The sequence below is a fragment of the Octopus sinensis genome, linkage group LG9 (genome assembly GCF_006345805.1).
Source record: "Octopus sinensis linkage group LG9, ASM634580v1, whole genome shotgun sequence".
Lineage (NCBI taxonomy): Eukaryota > Metazoa > Mollusca > Cephalopoda > Octopoda > Octopodidae > Octopus > Octopus sinensis.
The window spans coordinates 16411889-16430445 of NC_043005.1; the positions used below are offsets into that span (position 1 = coordinate 16411889).

At 36.5% G+C, this 18557-nt stretch overlaps 1 protein-coding gene across 6 annotated transcripts in view; it reads right to left on the reverse strand.

The window, feature by feature from the left end:
* Positions 1–18557, reverse strand: part of LOC115215681 (titin) — a 247123-nt gene that overhangs the window by 28117 nt on the left and 200449 nt on the right. For 3 of the 6 annotated variants that reach the window (XM_029784952.2, XM_029784950.2, XM_036505798.1), the window contains 2 exons: positions 13666–13944; positions 5303–5323 (listed from right to left, as the gene is read on the reverse strand). The exons of 1 other annotated variant lie outside the window; for it this stretch is intronic. In XM_029784952.2, the coding sequence (XP_029640812.1) occupies positions 5303–5323; positions 13666–13944 (300 nt within the window). The remainder of the gene's footprint in view (positions 1–5302; positions 5324–13665; positions 13945–18557) is intronic. 2 more of the 6 variants (XM_029784953.2, XM_029784951.2) reach the window with 2 other exon arrangements.

Sequence of the window (18557 nt, forward strand, 5' to 3'; positions counted from 1 at the left end):
CACACACACATAAATATGGCATAAACAGTTTCCAGCTACAAAAGATATTCAGAAGGCATGGATCAGCCCGGGGCTATAGTAGAAGACATTTGCCCAAAGTGCCACATGCTGGGACTGAACCTAAAACCATATGGTTGCAAAGCAAGCTTCTTAATCACACAGCCATGCCTGTGCCTCTGTGTGTGTGTGTGCGCGCGCATGCATGCGTGTATGTGTGTGTGTGTGTGTATGTGTGTGCGCACGCGTGTCCATGTATATATAGGTACAGGAGTGGATGTTTGGTAAGTAGCTTGCTTACCAGTCACATAGTTCTGGGTTCAGTCTCACAGCGTGGCACCTTGGGCAAGTGTTTTCTACTATAGTCTTGGGCCAACCAAAGCCTTGTGAGCGGATTTGGTAGACGGAAACTGAAAGAAGCCCGTCGTATGTGTGTGCGTGTGATTGTCCCCCCACCATCACTTGACAATCGATGTTGATGTGTTTACATCCCCATAACTTAGCAGTTCAGCAAAACAGACCAATAAAATAAGTACTAGGCTTACAAAGAATAAGCCCTGGGGTCAATTTGTTTGACTAAAGCGGTGCTCCAGCACGGCCGCAGTCAAATGACTGAAACAGATAAAAGAATAAAAGTATATATGTACATACAAGCAGACATAGATAATGTTGAATGCAATAAATAGAATAAACACACATTCCCCTGCTATGCTAAGGACTGATACACAACTAAGTTGTAGATGTTATTTCAGGCTTTAAATTCAAGCATTTACCATTATTATTCAGCTGCTAACCAAATGTTTTAGCTTAAGAACATCCCTCTAACCATTTCTAGAGAGTTTTTTCCAAAAGAAAGCAACCCCCAAAGGGAAAAGATACCAATTTTGTTGATATCTTTTGACATCAAGAAATCTATATATATAAAAGTGAAGTTGTGTGTCTGTCTCCTACGATTTAGATTCCTAACTACTCCCACATTTTGCGGTGCAGTTTAACCAAAACTGGGTATCTTATAGTCGTGATTCATATCGAGCCCTTCTGGGTATTAGCGCGCGTCTACGATGAGTCTACGATTTTAAAAAAAATTACCATCATTTTTTCCCATTATTAATGCATTTTTTTGCTATTATTTAAGGGAAGTAACTCGCATCTACGATGAGTCTACGATTTAAAAAAAAATTTACCATAATTTTTCCGCATCTTTAATGCATTTTTGCTCGGTTTATATAAGGGAAGTAACTCTCTATAAATGCTTATATAGTTATTTCCCTTACAAACCCGAGCAATGCCGGGCGATACTGCTAGTGTTATATAAAGACATCTGACCGTTTCTGTTCGTTTCTTGGGAGCTAAACAATCTTATTAAAGTTATGAGACCAAAACTTTGGAATCTTTGACTGACGAACTGACAAGTGTTCTTGCAAATACAATAGTAGTAGTAGTAGTAGTAGTAGTAGTAGTAGTAGTAGTGTTGATGCTGGTGACAATAGTAGTAGTGTTGTTGTTGTTGTTGTTGTTGGGAGTAGTAGTAGTAGTAGTAGTAGTAGTAGTAGTATAGTAGTAGTTGTAGTAGTGTTGATGCTGGTGACAATAGTAGTAGTGGTAGGGTTGTTGTTGTTGTTGTTGTTGGGAGTAGTAGTAGTAGTAGTAGTAGTAGTAGTAGTATCAGCAGCAGTAGGTCAGCACTACTTGATCAGTCCTATACTGAACGGCATTTAATGTGCATTTTTCTCCATTCTTGCATGGGTCAGACGGAATTTGTTGAGGTCAATTTTCTTCAGCTGGGATGTCCTTCCTGTCATCAACCCTCACCTGTTTCCAAGTAAGATAATATTTCCCCAAAGCCAGATAGGGGTTTTCACAGAAGAATCAAAATGAATAATATCACTTGGTAAAATGGTGACACTTGTTTACACATAGGCACAGGAGTAGCTGTGTGGTAAGTAGCTTGCTTACCAACCACATGATTCCGGGTTCAGTCCCACTGCGTGGCATCTTGAGTAAATGTCTTCTACTATAGCCTCAGGCTGACCAAAGCCTTGTGAGTGGATTTGGTAGACGAAAACTGAAAGTAGCCCATTGTATATATGTATATATATATGTGTGTGTGTGTGTGTATGTTTGTGTGTCTGTATTTGTCCCCCTAGCATTGCTTGACAACCGATGCTGGTGTGTCCTCGTCACTTAGCAGTTTAGCAAAAGAGAACAACAGAATAAGTACTGGGTTTACTGAGAATAAGTCCCAGGGTTGATTTGCCCGACTAAAGGCAGTGCTCCAGTATGGCCACAGTCAAATGACTGAAACAAGTATAAGAGTAAAAGAGTAACCATTACATAACATCAAGACAAGGAGTGGGTTTGTGTGTTTGTGTGTGTGTGTGTGTGTGTGTATGTGTACAATGGGCTTCTCTCAGTTTCTGTCTACCAAATCCACTCACATGGTTTTGGTTGGGTTGAGGCTACAGTAAAAGACATTTTCCCTATGAGCCATGCAGCAGGATTGAACCCATAAGTAGATGGTCGGGAAGCAAGCTTCATAAGCACAGAACTACGACTGCACCTATTAAATAATATTCAATTTAACCCACTCAATCACTCCCTCAAAAATTTGTAACCTTGTTTAATGGAATGTACAACAATGGCAGACTTAATCTGTAGACTGGTTTAACACCACCACCTGGTTCTTGGGACACTTTTAGCAGAGTTCACTCTGTTGGAAGAATTCTAGTCAAATCTCTAGTTTGCTGACAACTTTCTCCCATCCTTGCACCAAGATGCCCTTTCACCTCCAAGTCAAGGAAAACGTAATAATAAAAAGCACAACTGCTGTGAGAATAAAGTGCTGAACTAGTAACAACAGGGTCGATATTTCAAACTATATTACTGGAAACATTTGACATGTCTAAAAGTCTTAGAACAGATGTTCTCTTTTACTCTTTTACTCTCTTACTTGTTTCAGTCATTTGGCTGTGGCCATGCTGGAGCACCACTTTTAATCGAGCAACTCGACCCCGGAACTTATTCTATTGTAAGCCCAGTACTTATTTTATCGGTCTCTTTTGCCGAACCGCTAAGTAACGGGGACATAAACACACCAGCATCGGTTGTCAAGCAAAGCTAGGGGGACAAATACAGACACACAAACACACACACACGCATATATATATACATATATACGACGGGCTTCTTTCAGTTTCCGTCTACCAAATCCACTCACAAGGCTTTGGTCGGCCCGAGGCTATAGTAGAAGACACTTGCCGAAGGTGCCATGCAGTGGGGCTGAACCCGGAACCATGTGGTTGGTAAACAAGCTACTTACCACACAGCCACTCCTGCACCTGTTGTTAATATTATTATAATTTTAATCTTTCTGGATATGGAATGAATGCCTTAATCTTTTGGATGCGATCTTATGAGGCACCAGACATTGTTGAGTCCAGCATTTCTCAAAAGTCTGTGATAGTTTCAGTCACATGTCGTTTATGAGGGATGACGATATTGCGATGTAATGTGGAAGAGGCTTTGTTTTGAGTATCACATGTAGCATCTGTGATTTTAATAATAGTAACATTAGAATGAATTGTTTAGCTATTGTACATTACTTTTTTAACGACCAAATGTATGCGTGTGCACACATACACACGCACACACACACCACACACACAGACACACTCACACACATGTGTTTTGCAGACATCATTCATCAGATGGTGTTTTCATAAAGCTTTATTAAAATGCCATATGTCAAACGCTTGGTTGGTATGAAACCAAGTCCAGCTGCACAGACCTTCAAATTTCATTAAAAAAATAAGTAAATCTATACTTTGTTGATAATACTAGATTACAAATGTATATACATATGTATACGTATATGTATACAACAGAAGCTAAAGTTTCAAGATGATATCATTTCAAAAAGGATGGATGAATGTTTGGGTGTATGTAAGTATGCTTGTGTTTGTGATGGTTGATTAAATGAACAAAGAGTATTCAATGCGTTAATTGAGTGAAATATAAAATAATGCAACCCTTTATAGATGTAGTGTTAATTAATTAGGCAACATTAGAACGTTAAAAAAAACAAAAGACACCTCCAGTAGTGGATGACTGAATGGAAATAGTGTAAGAAGTGCAACTCATAGCATTCAGATATCTTTAATGTTTGTAGGATTTTAAAAAATATATGGATGATATAAACTTGGAGGTTAGCTCAGAGGTGGAGAAGAAAAGAAAGTATAAAAGAAACAAAAGGAAAAAATTTTTAAATATAAAAATAGGGAGCAGATAAACAGATGAAAGAAAAGAGGGAGACAACGGGCAGTGGAGAAAATAAAAATGAGAAAACATTAGGATTAATTTAATGAATTCAAGAAAGCAGTAGAGGTGAAATGATTTTGGAATATCAGCCAGTAAAGTATATGCACACAGTCATATGTATATACACATGGACATGAAACATGCATAAACTTAATACATCTACTGCATATGGAGTGCTCAAGGATAGAGGAGAGGATGACACTTGGTTGTGTTTAAAGGAAAAAGTTATAAGGTGAAGAACAGGTGCAAATTAAGTGTAGAACTGTTTAGTCTTGTGATAATAAATTCCAGTTTTCCAGATACTTCTTGATGTGGCAACACTTTGATAAAATTTCAGACTTTGCACTTATATAGTTAGTAAAATTATTTAGGAATGAATCTCTTCTCAGCTGTACATAAATCACATCTTTTATGCCTGTTTTTATTAGGTCATCTTCACTCAATCTTTCACCTGATGTTGAAGTCAGAAATATGTTCTTTCAAATACCAGATGTACTTGGACAATCTTGCAGCAACTTTTTTATAAGTCCAAAGATATAAATCACATGCATGCATAGATGTTGCAATTGGTTGGGCTACTGGCAGCCTTAATATTGAACAGGAGAAGCAGTTACAACAACAATAACACAAGCAACATATCAATGACAACACACAAAATAACAACAACAACAACTACAACATATACCAATATGAAGCACCAACTCCAAATATTTCAATTTACAAATGTATTGTTAATGATTTGTACCTGATGAAAATATAGTTAATTAGTTAAACTATTCTGAACTAAACAAGCCAAAACCAGAGGACCCAAAATTTCTGGGCCTGAAGCACTAAAGTAACAAAAAAAAAAGGTTGTTAGCTTTGGCAGTAGATTAACTGATGTAAAAACTGTAGACCTTCCTGTTGTTATCTTTTATTATGAGGAGGCTGGCTTGAAGAAATAATGGAGAAGGAAAAAACAATCGTAAAAAAAATATACCTTACTTACCCTAGGATCTAATTTGTCAGTCTGTAAATCATAACGGAAAGCAATATTTAATTGTCATGCACAAGTGAATGTTAGTAGCATACTATATGAATGTCATGGTTTATAGATGGGCATAGCCAGCCAGCCATTACATGCAAGTTTAGAGAGGGAGGCACACACATGTTTGTGTGTGTGTAGACAGAGAGAGTGAAAGTGAGAATAATACAAAGAGAAGGAGAGACAGATTGGAGGAGAAAGAGAAGAATGGAGAAAAGAGGGGAGAGAAAGTCAAGAGGAGGAGGAGGAGTAGGAGGCAGAGGGGGAGTGAGGAAAACAACCTAGCACTAACTGAATTTACATTATAGTAGTTTAGAAAGATAGAATTAAACATATGTGTGTGTGCATTTGCATATATATATATTTGTGCATATGTGTGTGTATATGTATATATATATATTTCTTTAATGCCCACAAGGGGCTAAACACAGAGAGGACAAACAAGGACAGGCAAACGGATTAAGTCGATTACATCGACCCCAGTGCGTAACTGGTACTTAATTTATCGACCCCCAAAAGGATGAAAGGCAAAGTCGACCTCAGCAGAATTTGAACTCAGAACGTAACAGCAGACGAAAGCATTTCGCCCAACGCGCTAACATTTCTGCTAAAATATATATATATATATATATATATATATATATACACACACACACACACACACAGATATATAAAAACTTACATATATCCAGACATATATATACATATGCAAACATGCACACACACACACATGCAAGTTTAAGGCTTCCTTTTGTTTATCCCTTTTGGTTTTAATTAAATATTTAATCTTAATGATTTAAGTCCAATCCTGCCATTATTAACATTATATTTCTTCCGAACAGTATTGATGACATAATGCATGTATTATATTAGGGACCATGTCTACGACCAACATTAACCACCCACTTTTCCTTACCCATTGAGACAGTGCACACACAGAAATTTGGATGTATTGAAATACACATGCACACACACATACACACACACACACACAAACAAGAAATAACTGAGAAATAACTGAGCCCTTAACTGCCAACACTACACAACCATTTCCATTGAGTTAGGTCAGCTCCCTGTTAATAACTAGATTATTGCTAAGCATTTCACTTTCAACAGTGAAATACCTATTTCTTTATTACCCACAAGGGGCTAAACATAAAGGGGACAAACAAAGACAGACATAGGTATTAAGTCGATTACATCGCCCCCCCCCCCCCCCAATGCGTAACTGGTACTTAATTTATCGACCCCCGAAAAGATGAAAGGCAAAGTCGACCTCGGCGGAATTTGAACTCACAACGTAACGACAGACGAAATACGGCCCACGCATTTCGCCCGGCGTGCTAACTTTTCTACCAGCTCGCCGCCTTTAAATACCCCTGAAGATGTTAGCTTTAAACAGTTTATCATCTAGGGACAAGCCACTTTGGTGGATACCATCCTTCTCTAAGTTATACTTACAAGAGGAATCAAAGCCAGAACTACAAAATAACAATTTTACACCAGAGGGAGCTGACAAAATGAAGGAACCTTCAGATGAATACTCTACCATGCTAGACGTAGTGACAAGGTTTTCTTCAAGATACATGATATTGTCAACAAAAATGATGCATTGGATAATACTGTGGCAGATATACTATGACTGAATAAAAACAAAACAGATGGCATGGTCGTGGTTGGAACACCTTTGATCATCAGTCTGTTTGATCATCATTGACTTCAGTCTAAAGAAAAGCAACCACAGCAACAGTAATATCACTGCTTAGAGCAACAGGTTGTTTCCATTTGAGGAACATACAGCAAAGTAAAGTGGGCCATTTCAGAGCTGAGGGTCTTGACCATGAACAAAACAAAGGACTCTATGGTTAGTTAGCTTCAATTTCAATTCAGGGGTAGTTACAGGTAGTTACAGCAATTCTCCCTTAAAAGTGATTTGGTGATTAAAAACATTTTGAAATCACAACATTAAGAGTTCAAACTCAGTGACAGAGTTGTTCCATTGATCATAATTAGCACAACTGCAACAGAATACCAAAGACTGGGTGTTTGGAATTTTTATGGCTTGTCAGGAGTGGGTGGGGTTGCCTATCGTCATTTTGGTAAGGTTTCTGAAAATGGTGGGGAGAAAAGAGAAGGAAACCCCAATTTGTAGGTTGCTACAATAGGAGGGAACACATTCAAATATTAAGTTACATTTAGATTGAAAACTTGGTCCAAATACTTGCAATGTTGGGCCACATGGTAGTGTTAAACTAAGTAAAGCTTTACATCCCCAGTAATATTATCTGTTAAATTCCCTTCCTGGGACCATGTGGTACTGTTAAACTGAGAAGCAGTATTACATTCCTAACAACAGCATCTATAAATTCCTGGCCTTTTCTATCGTTATCTTCATTTAGTGCTATATATGATAAAAAAAACAGTTTTGTGTAATGCCAGAGTATGAAAAGAAAAAAGATTACAGGTGAGAGGTGAGAATTGTCTTATTCACAAAGTAAAACAACAACATCAAATAAACATTGAACTTCCACATACCTTAGAGTTAGCGAGTAAAACAGTGCAAATGGAAATAGTGTGAATTTACAGAAGTGTACAACCCAACATTGAAATTAATAAATTGGAGGAAGAGTGGTGTTACAATAATGAATAAAAAAGAAGCAAAACAAAAAACCAATACGACAAAATACTATATACAACATAGACAATGTGTTGAATTTTAAAGTGACCATCACTACTGAGAATGTCATTAAACCCACCCCAACCATCATCATAACATCTGTCAACATCTACCATGCTATCATCATCATCATCATCATCACGATTGCCCCTATTGCTGTCACCATCATTATTATACAAATGAGGCAGCTCAAATAAATGAGGGAAACTATATATGGTCCCTCAACATACTAGAAATAGCAACCAAATTACTCTCAAATCACAACCTCTTGTCTTAATAAAAAAACAAAAAGAGGAAGAACATACAAGGTGATGTGATTAACTCCAAGATATATTATGTTTTAAAAAATAAGATTGGAGGGTCAAGGATGGAACATGTTTGATCATAAGTCTGTTGGATCAAAGCTGACCTTGAACTAAACAATAATAAACATCACCATTGTTCTTGACTCCCGTGACTGCCCTCATTACTACTATTGCTATTATCTCCATTACTATTACTATTACTAATGCTATTTCTTTCATTATCACTACCAATATAATCATTATCACCACAACAGCCACCAACCAATCCCTGATATTTACTATCATATCATCACTATCCCCTCTACTAACACAACACTTTTGTTGCTATCACTATCATCACCACCACCTCCAGTTTACTGTTGTCTCCATCATCAATATCCCTACCACCTTCAGAACCATCAATCGTTATCATCATCATCTTCATCACTGTCTTGCAAGTTAGTTAGTGACCTCACATGTAACAAGTATCCAGTCTACTGTGTAAAGTGGTTGGCATTAGGAAGGGCATCTAGCCGTAAAATCTATGCCATAACAGACCTCACTGGTGCTGGTGACACATAAAAATCACCCAGTCCACTCTGTAAAATAGATGGCATTAGGAAGGGCATCCAGCTGTAAAATCTATGCCAAACAGACCTCACTGGTGCTGGTGCGACATAAAAAGCACCCAGTCCACTCTGTAAAGTGGTTGGTATTAGGAAGGGCATCCAACCATAAAAAATCCTACCAAAACAGTGCTGGTTCCACATGAAACACATCCAGTCTACTGTGTAAAGTGGTTGGCATTAGGAAGGGCATCCAGCTGTAAAATCTATGCCAAACAGACCTCACTGGTGCTGGTGCAACATAAAAAGCACCCAGTCCACTCTGTAAAGTGGCTGGCATTAGGAAGGGCATCCAGTTGTAGAAACCAATCCAAAACAGGCAGTGGCACTTGGTGTAGTCCTCTATCTTACTAGCTCCTGTCAAACCGTCCATCCCATGCCAGCATGGAAGACAGATGTTACCCGATGATGATAGTCATCATCACCTCGAGTGTGCTGTTGTCTTTATCCCCACCACTATCACCTTCACCACCAATGTTATCATCATCATCACCACCATAAACATCAGCACAACCAGTTCTATAGCTATCACCATCATCATTACAACTATCATTATCACCAACACTTCCAGTGAGTCCACACCCCCACCGTCATCCCCAGTACCCCCACCGTCATCCCCAGCACCCTCACCATCATCCCCAGCATCATCCCTGCGCCTCCACCATCACCACTGGCATTATTGACATCACCAGTAACAGCATCATGATCATTATGACCATCGGTGCTTTCACCATCACCATCACCATCAGTGCAATCCGATTTTTTTAGCCATCACCGTCACCAACAGCTTAAATAGTTTTCAGAAAAAAGAATGCCTTAATAAAACTAAAGATATAGGGGTCAAATGTTAAATAGAAGGTTTTTGTTTATATCTTCTATAGAAATGGAACCTAAATATGTGAAGAGAAACATTCTAGAATGGTACAACAGGGCACAAGTAACAAATACAATTCGGATTGTACTTGACCAACTGGGACCCTATTTAACCAACAAGGATCCAATTTAACTAAATGGGACACTACTTGACCAATCAGGACACTACTTGGTCGATAGGATCCCTGATGGTCCATTGTTTATAGTAGATCAACATAAAAACACACACAGATAAGATTATGGTCCTTGTGACAGTGTAACAGTAGTACTGTGGTGCAGATACACCTATGACAGTTATGGTGCAGACACAATCTGAAATTGATACAGATACAATTGTGATACAATATGGTATGCATAACTGTGACACAATGTGGCACAAATACATTTGTGGCACTGTGATACAGAGACTGATTTGGTACTGTGATGCATACAGTCATAACGTTCTGATACAGTCATTAACGAAGCAAAATTTCTCTGATAATTGCTGTAAAATGTCTGTTTGATCAGGCAATTGAAGCAGCAAATTTGATTGGAAAATTAATGTGACAAGTTTAATCAGATAGTGTTACAAGTTAGGACAACACAACTGGTGTAACAAGACAGATGAAATAATTAAAGTTACAAGTTTGATCAAATAGTTTATGTTTAAAGTTTGATCTGATAATTAGCATAACAGGTCTTGTTTTCATTACAGATGTGATAATTTGGCCCAGAAAGTAGAATCATAGTTTGTTAAAAAAAAATATCCATGTAACAAGTTTTATAGAAAAAATAGGGTGTAACACATTTAGTCAGAAGATCAAGTGAAACCTTATTAGATCAGAAAATGTAACGATATTATATTTAGTCAGGTAAATGAGCTAAACTAAATAGGTGGGTTTAAGAATATACTACTACTGTAACCAAGGAAGCATTAAAAGGTTTAATTACATAGATTTATGGCCCTGTGATGTGGATACAACTGCGGAACTGAGACACAGATACAGCCAGTTCAGTGCAGATATAGTTGTGATACTGTGACACAGACAGTTGTGACATTTGTGATGTAGATACAGCTATGGAATTGTTATGCTGATACAGCTGTGGCACATTATGACACAGCTGCAGCCATGACAGTGTAGGGCAAGGAGTAAGAATATCATTCAATTAACTGTGTAAAGAATAAAAGTATTATTGGAATTGATTTATAAGAACAGACCAAAAATAAAAGAAACTTAGAGGGGGACAATCAAGCCTTGCACAGAATTCCACTGAATAACTGTTAGGGAAGGGAAGAGAAAGGGTCCACAATATATCTGGTTTTACAATTGGTGTAGAATTACTAATAGACTAATTTGAAGGCATTTAATTTGTGCTATTAGCTACCATTTTCTGAATTATTTAATTTTAAATAATACCTTGTTCTGTCTCCATGCCAACAAATAAACATGTCTAAGTTTATTCAGTAATTTTCTGGTTAATATTCTAGAGTGGTGGTCTTTCATGATCATGTGTATGTCAAGCAAAGGGATTTGCCATATTTAGTTACAACTCTTTACATATTGGGTTCAAATCCCACAAGAGATCCATTTTGCTTCCCCTGGGGTTGATAAACTAAAATAGCAGTGAAATAGTGGTATATATTTAATTGACCATATTCTGTGGCTGATGCCAGTACTCCCTGACTGGCCTCCGTACCAGTGGCATGTAAAAATCACTATCCAAACATGATCAATGCCAGGCCCACCTGACTGGCTCCTGTGCCAGTGGCACATAAGAAGCACCCACTACACTCTTGGAGTGGTTGGTATTAGGAAGGGCATCCAGCTGTAGAAACCTTGCCAGATCAGATTGGAGCCTGATACAGCTGCTGGCTCTCCAGACCTCAGTCAAACCATCCAACCCATGCCAGCAGGGAAAATGGATGTTAAATGATGATAATGATGATGATAATGACTCATCCGCCACATATCTGGAATGGGGCCAATGTCAGATATTACTGTTTGAGCGAGCAAGCTAGTGGAAAGCTACTCTTTAGTTGAGCATCCCTAAGAATTTGATGCTTCTTTCACTATTCAAAGAGGATACATGTGGCCTAGTGGTTAGGGTGTTGAGTCATAATCATTAGGTTGTGGTTCAATTCTCTGATGGGGAATTGTGTGTCTTTGATCAAGGCAATTCACTTCAATTTAGTCCAGTACATTCAGGTGAAATTGAGTACCAGCAGCATGTTGGGTTAACTCAGTGACAAATTAGCATTCCATTCAGGAGGGAATCTTTTTACTGTCAACCTAAACACCTTGAAAATCCAGTTAAGCTCTTGCCTCAGGAATCTGTAGGCTCAAGGAAGACTTCACTGCTCAATATTCTAAGCATTTATATATGCTATCACCTATCTAATTATTATTTATCATGCAAGCAGAGTGTCTCCGATTTATGAACTGTTAACCATTTCTATTTCTCTTTGCTAACAAATAAATATATATTTACAGCATATATAGGCGCAGGAATGGCTGTGTGGTAAGTAGCTTGCTAACCAACCACATGGTTCCGGGTTCAGTCCCACTGCGTGGCATCTTGGGCAAGTGTCTTCTGCTATAGCCCCGGGCTGACCAATGCCTTGTGAATGGATTTGGTAGACAGAAACTGAAAGAAGCCTGTCGTATATATGTATATATATATATGTATGTGTGTATGTGTTTGTGTGTCTGTGTTTGTCCCCCTAACATTGCTTGACAACCGATGCTGGTGTGTTTACGTCCCCGTCACTTAGCGGTTCGGCAAAAGAGACCGATAGAATAAGTACTGGGCTTACAAAGAATAAGTCCCAGAGTCGATTTGCTCGACTAAAAGGCAGTGCTCCAGCATGGCAGCAGTCAAATGACTGAAACAAGTAAAAGAGTTTTACAGCATATATTTACTTCACAATTTGTTTGTTCAATCTTTAAACAAGTTACAGTGAATCTACACATCTACTGACAAACATCCAGTAAATTAAAGAAAACATATCCAATATTGTGTACCAAAGCTTCAAAAAGTAGACAAATATTTCTTTCAACACATGTTTCAACTTTCTCAAGCATTTTAATATTTTAAATGTTAAATTAGCTTTCTCCCGTCTCACTATTGTTTAATCACATAGATAAGATCTACCGGATTTGCTGTCTACTAGAAGAAAGTAAAAGTCAAAGCATTTACCATATTTTAAAAAACAAAATAGTGTTATTGGAACTACCGTATAAAGAATAAGAGTACAAAAGGATCTATTGTGAAAGTAGTAAGAATATTATCAGATCTATTGTAAAAAGATTAAAGAGTATTATTGGACCTATACTTTAATGACTTAATTATTATTATTGGATTTACTGTATAAAGATTAAAGATTATTATTGGATCTATGGTATAATGATTAAAAGAGTATTATTGGGTCTACTTTATAAAGACTAAAGATTATTATTGGATCTACTGTATTAAGACTAAAAGAGTATTTATTGGATCTACTATATAAAGACTAAAGATTATTACTGGATTACTGGATCTACTGTATAATGACTAAAAGAGTATTATTGGGTCTACTTTATAAAGACTAAACAGTATTATTGGATTTCCTGTTTGATGACAAAAGAGTATTATTGGATTTACTGCAAAAAAACTAAAGAGTATTGTTGGATCTATTGCATAATGGCTAAAGGAGTATTATAGGATTTATTGTGTAAGAAAGAGTGAAGAGAGTACTTTGAGAGGTAAAAAAGAATAAGTTTATAAAGTATGTTAACGTCTTTGAAGAAAGCAAAGCAAATGTTAGTTGTGCAAAACTACTAAATGAGACCATGCTAAACCCAAAAAGCAACATGCTAAGAAACAAGGTGCGTATTGAGATATGCTAACCCTTTTAACTGAGGAATCTCCGAGATTGTTTCTTGTGGGCTGGTTGAACAGAGCTCGCAGTCTAGTCACCGATGGAAGCTCAACAGAAACTTTGGAGTCAAACTCTGATCGGCTTGCAGGAATGTCTTTCTCTCGGCTCACACCAACCAGTTTTTGCGGCGTCTTAAGAGAGTCCTTGTGAAAAGCCGTACTGAAATCTGCAGACATGTGTGGCAGTGAGGCAGTTTGATGATCGAGTGTGTTTTGATGTTGCTCGACAGATTTCTCAATGGATGCAACCTATTAAGAGGGAGAAAAACAATCCAGGAACGACATCTTTCAGATAATTCTAGCTTTCACTTCAACTAAAGATTGTTTGTTTTTGTTTATATATATATATATATATATATATAATGAGTAGAAAAATAAAATCGTTTAACCGATACCTGGGTAGCAAATTCACATCAGAAATAACACGGTTGAAGTTACGTGCCTAGGGCAGAGACTACGTGTTTTCGTGTGGAAATTTGTGTGTATTTTTATAAAATTTATGTTGACATAAATTCCTTGTTTTTCCTGATGAGAAAGCGGCATAATGTACTCCTTATTCCTTCACAATTAGGAATATGCAGCCTTCGAAACATATGTCGAAAGTAAAGGAAATTTGTTAATTTGTCATTCAACTCCATTTTTTCATTTATTCATAAATTTTATTTATATATATATATATATATATATGAATATATTTTGATTATTCTGTTTGGCTTTATTGACCCTAAGTTAATATTATATTTTAAATCCTGGAAGAAAAGATAATAAATAAAAGGGAAACTCAAAATACAAAGTATCCTTATAGCAGTTATAAACATTAAGAAAACCATTGGGTGTCTCGGTATTAAATGAAAGAGGCTGGTTATTTTCGTAATTATGGTTTGATTGTGTTTAATTGCCTGTAGCATAAATGAGGACAAGTTTTGGTTGTTTATCGTCCCTAGTGGGAATATATTAATATTCTTCAAAGATTAGGAATTTAATCTTAGCGATTCTACTTAAACCCTTGAATAAATAATTGCTTCAAATTTTGGCACAAAACCAGCAATTTTAGTGGTGTTTTATCTTACTGACCCTGAAAGGATGAAAAACAAAGTTAGCCTTAGCAGGATTTGAACTCAGAAGAAATGTCTGATATGACAATTTAGTGAATCTTCTACCATAATAATAATAATAATAATAATAATAATAATAAGCCTTTCTAAAACAGGCACAAGGCTTGAACTTTTTTGTGGCGGGCTAGTCAATTACATCATTGTCCTCAAAAGGATGAAAGGTGAAGTCAACCTCGGTGGAATTTGAACTCAGAATGTAAGAGTGGACAAAATACTGCTAGGCATTTTACCCAGTATGCTAACAATTCTGCCAGCTCACCACCTTAATAATAATAATAATAATAATAATAATAATAATATAATAATAATAATAATAATAATTATTATTATTTCAAATTTTTGCCACAAAGGCAGTTTGGGGGAGGGGATCACGTCAATTACATCGACCCCAGTGTATAACTGGTACTTATTTAATCAGCTCCGGCAGAATTTGAACCCAGAACACAGCGACAGACAAAATATCACTAAGTAATTCGCTTGGCATGCTAACGATTCTGCCAGCTCACTGCCTTTAATAATAATAATAATAATAATAATAATAATTATAATAAACTAAGAATAGTAATATAGAAGAATATAAATATAAGACTGAGGTCTGTCTGGGGTTTGTAATATTTATTGAGTTCAGTTTCCTGTAAAGACAGTATGGCTCTACAATGCTCAAGAGGTCAGTTAAAGGGTCATTTATGAAAGATTCTGATGGAGGAATAGTTTGGCTCATCCTTTACAGAACCCAAAACAGTAAAAGTGGGTGGCATTTGAACTGTTAGCTATAGTTAAGTCAGCTGATCAACTTTGTATGAGTTTTATCTTTTGTTCTGGGTCATACTGGAGCAACTGTCTTCTTTTTTTGTGACAAGGGAATGGATATTTTTGAGAAGGAAATTATACTTAACCATTTTAGTGAGAGCTGGCCAACACCAAAATGTAGAAGAAATAACATGGCCAAGTGGATATGATACTGGGCCCCCACCTCTCAAAAACCTGGAGTTCAAACCTAGCAATTCGAATTCAAATACCCTTATGGATTAGGAAATATTTTATGTTTTACATCAAAATAAGAATAAATATGCCCTGCTGGTAATAATATATTTGACCCACATAGTAGCTTAGAGTAGGTTCAAATTAGAGTAGGTGCAATACTGAATGGTAAAATAATGTCTATGGTTATATATAAATAAGAGTGTGTATACCAAAGTGTGGTTGAATCAGTTCCATGACTGCATACAAGGGTCTGTTTTCACTTAAAGGAAGACTCAGTCATGCTCTATGAATATTGTTAACATTCACTGCATCAGTGAGACAATCAGCTGTTGTCCTCTTCTTCTTCTTCCAATCAGGACTCACGCCATTAGCCACAAAGAATAATCTCTAATTCGAGCCTACTCTAAGCTACTAAGAATGCATGTGGCAACTTGAAGATCCACCCACCACACATGATAGACTGGCGGTTCCACGGGCGCGAAAGCTACATTGTTATCCTCATTCCGTAAACGGTGGCTTTTAACGAGTGGAGAGCTGAACCATCCTGGGGTACAGAGGATTCGCAATCTAGACTAGGGTCTGAAAGTTTACCACACCATAGTGGGTTACACCATGGTTTCTCTGCTTTGTGGCAGAAGTAGGAAGAAAGAGTGAGAGAAAGTTGTGGTGAAAGAGTACACTGGGATTCACCACCACCATCACCACCACCCCACGCCAGAGCCTTGTGGAGCTTAGGTGTTTTTGCTCAATAAACACTCACATTGCCCGGTCTGGGAATTGAAACCACATTCTTATGACCGCAAGTCCGCTACCCTAACCACTGGGCCATTGCACCTCCACATCAGCTGTTGTTATACACTTCTGATCACAATGTACTTCCTTGCATCGTTACAGCTTTTAAATGGTGCCACCCTGCTATCCAGGCAGTCTGTTGCAGGACTACCCATTTGCTGTTGAGTGGACTGGAGCAATGTGAAGTGAAGCATTTTGCTCAAGAATACAATGCACAACCAGTCTGGGAATCGAAACCACAATCTCATGCTCAAGAATGCGACACTCTAACAACTACACTATGTGCCTTCACATTGTCAGAGTTAATCTTTTGAATTATGGTTAAGCCAATTCTATGCTGATAGATAACGATCTTGTCCTCATTAGACATGCTCTATGAATATATTTCGGGATGAGCCATATCAAAGTGTAGGCTAAATTACAGGTTCCGTGATAATGGTTGCCAAAGATAATCCTCACCAAAGATAGTCCTCGCCAAAGGGTCAGGTGTGTTTTAAAAACTAAAGACAAAGGTCAACTAGACTAAATGATGTCTACCTTGGACTACTACAACAAAAACAACAACAATAATAGCATCAACCACTTATGCAAAGCTTCAACATCAACAACTGCAATATCAATATTATCATACCTAAACTAAGCAACATGCTACACTGGCAGCGACAGCAGTGATAACTGCAATAACAGCAAGAACAACATTAACAGCAAACAACATTTATAGAAAGCAAGTAAATTCAAGTTATTGATTACATGTAAAACATTCATATACAATATTTCACAACAATAAAGTCATATATATATACATATATAAACAATAGCATCAGCAGTGTGTATATGTGTGTGTGTGTGTGTAAATATATATACATATATATACAAAAATTTTTATAATTATGAGTATAATTATAATTAGGGTTCAGCAAAAATTTTGCTTCACCACATACCAACATGTTGTCTGGGAGATTTTTCTTATGGTAGAGAAATAACTAGTTTTAACTGCTATTTCTAAATTTCGTTATGTGGTGAAGCAAATTTTTTGCTGAGCCCTAATTATAATTATATTCATAATTATAAAAAATTTTGTTTAAGTTTACTAATAATGGTTCTTTTAAGATAATTATTTTACCCTTTATTTTATATACATATATATATATATATATATATATATATATTATATATATCGTGAGGTATATTTGCCACTTAAATGTGGCTAACTCTTAAGGTGGATGCTACTGTAGCTTGTAGCCCCAGGAAGACACCTCCTCCTCCTGGGGATACAAGCTACAGTAGCATCCACCCTTAAGGTTTATCTACATTTAAGTGGCAATATACTTCACGATGCCATGCAGCTACTGTTTATACCTCGCTCAGAGATTTAATATATATATATATATATATATATATATAAAACTAATGTAGGTTAAAAAAGTTTTTTCGGGAAAAAAATTTTATCAATGGCCAGCATATCAAAAAATATCTTTAAAGGTTAAATTTATAAATAATTTACAAAATAAGGGCAAAAGAAGAAATTCTAATGCCAAATATGCCGAAAAAATGACAAAAATTGTCAATAACCATTATAATTTATGTGTCTTGTTTCGAGACGCATAAATTATAATGGTTATTGACAATTTTTGTCTTTTTTTCGGCATATTTGGCATTAGAATTTTTTCTTTTGCCCTTATTTTGTAAATTATATATATATATGTATATATTATATATATATATATATATATATATATATATATTATAATATATATATATATATATATACACACAATTCATATATGGTTTACTGGAAACAGAAATTGTGCTTTTTATTTCTCCCACCAAAACAATTTATTTTTTCTTATAATTCTATGGATAATATGTTTTTTTTCTTTCATTGGTTTCTAAGTCATTCAGTGACAACCATGCTGGAGCACCATCTTCAAATATTTTAGTCAATTATATTGACTCCAGTACTTTCTTACT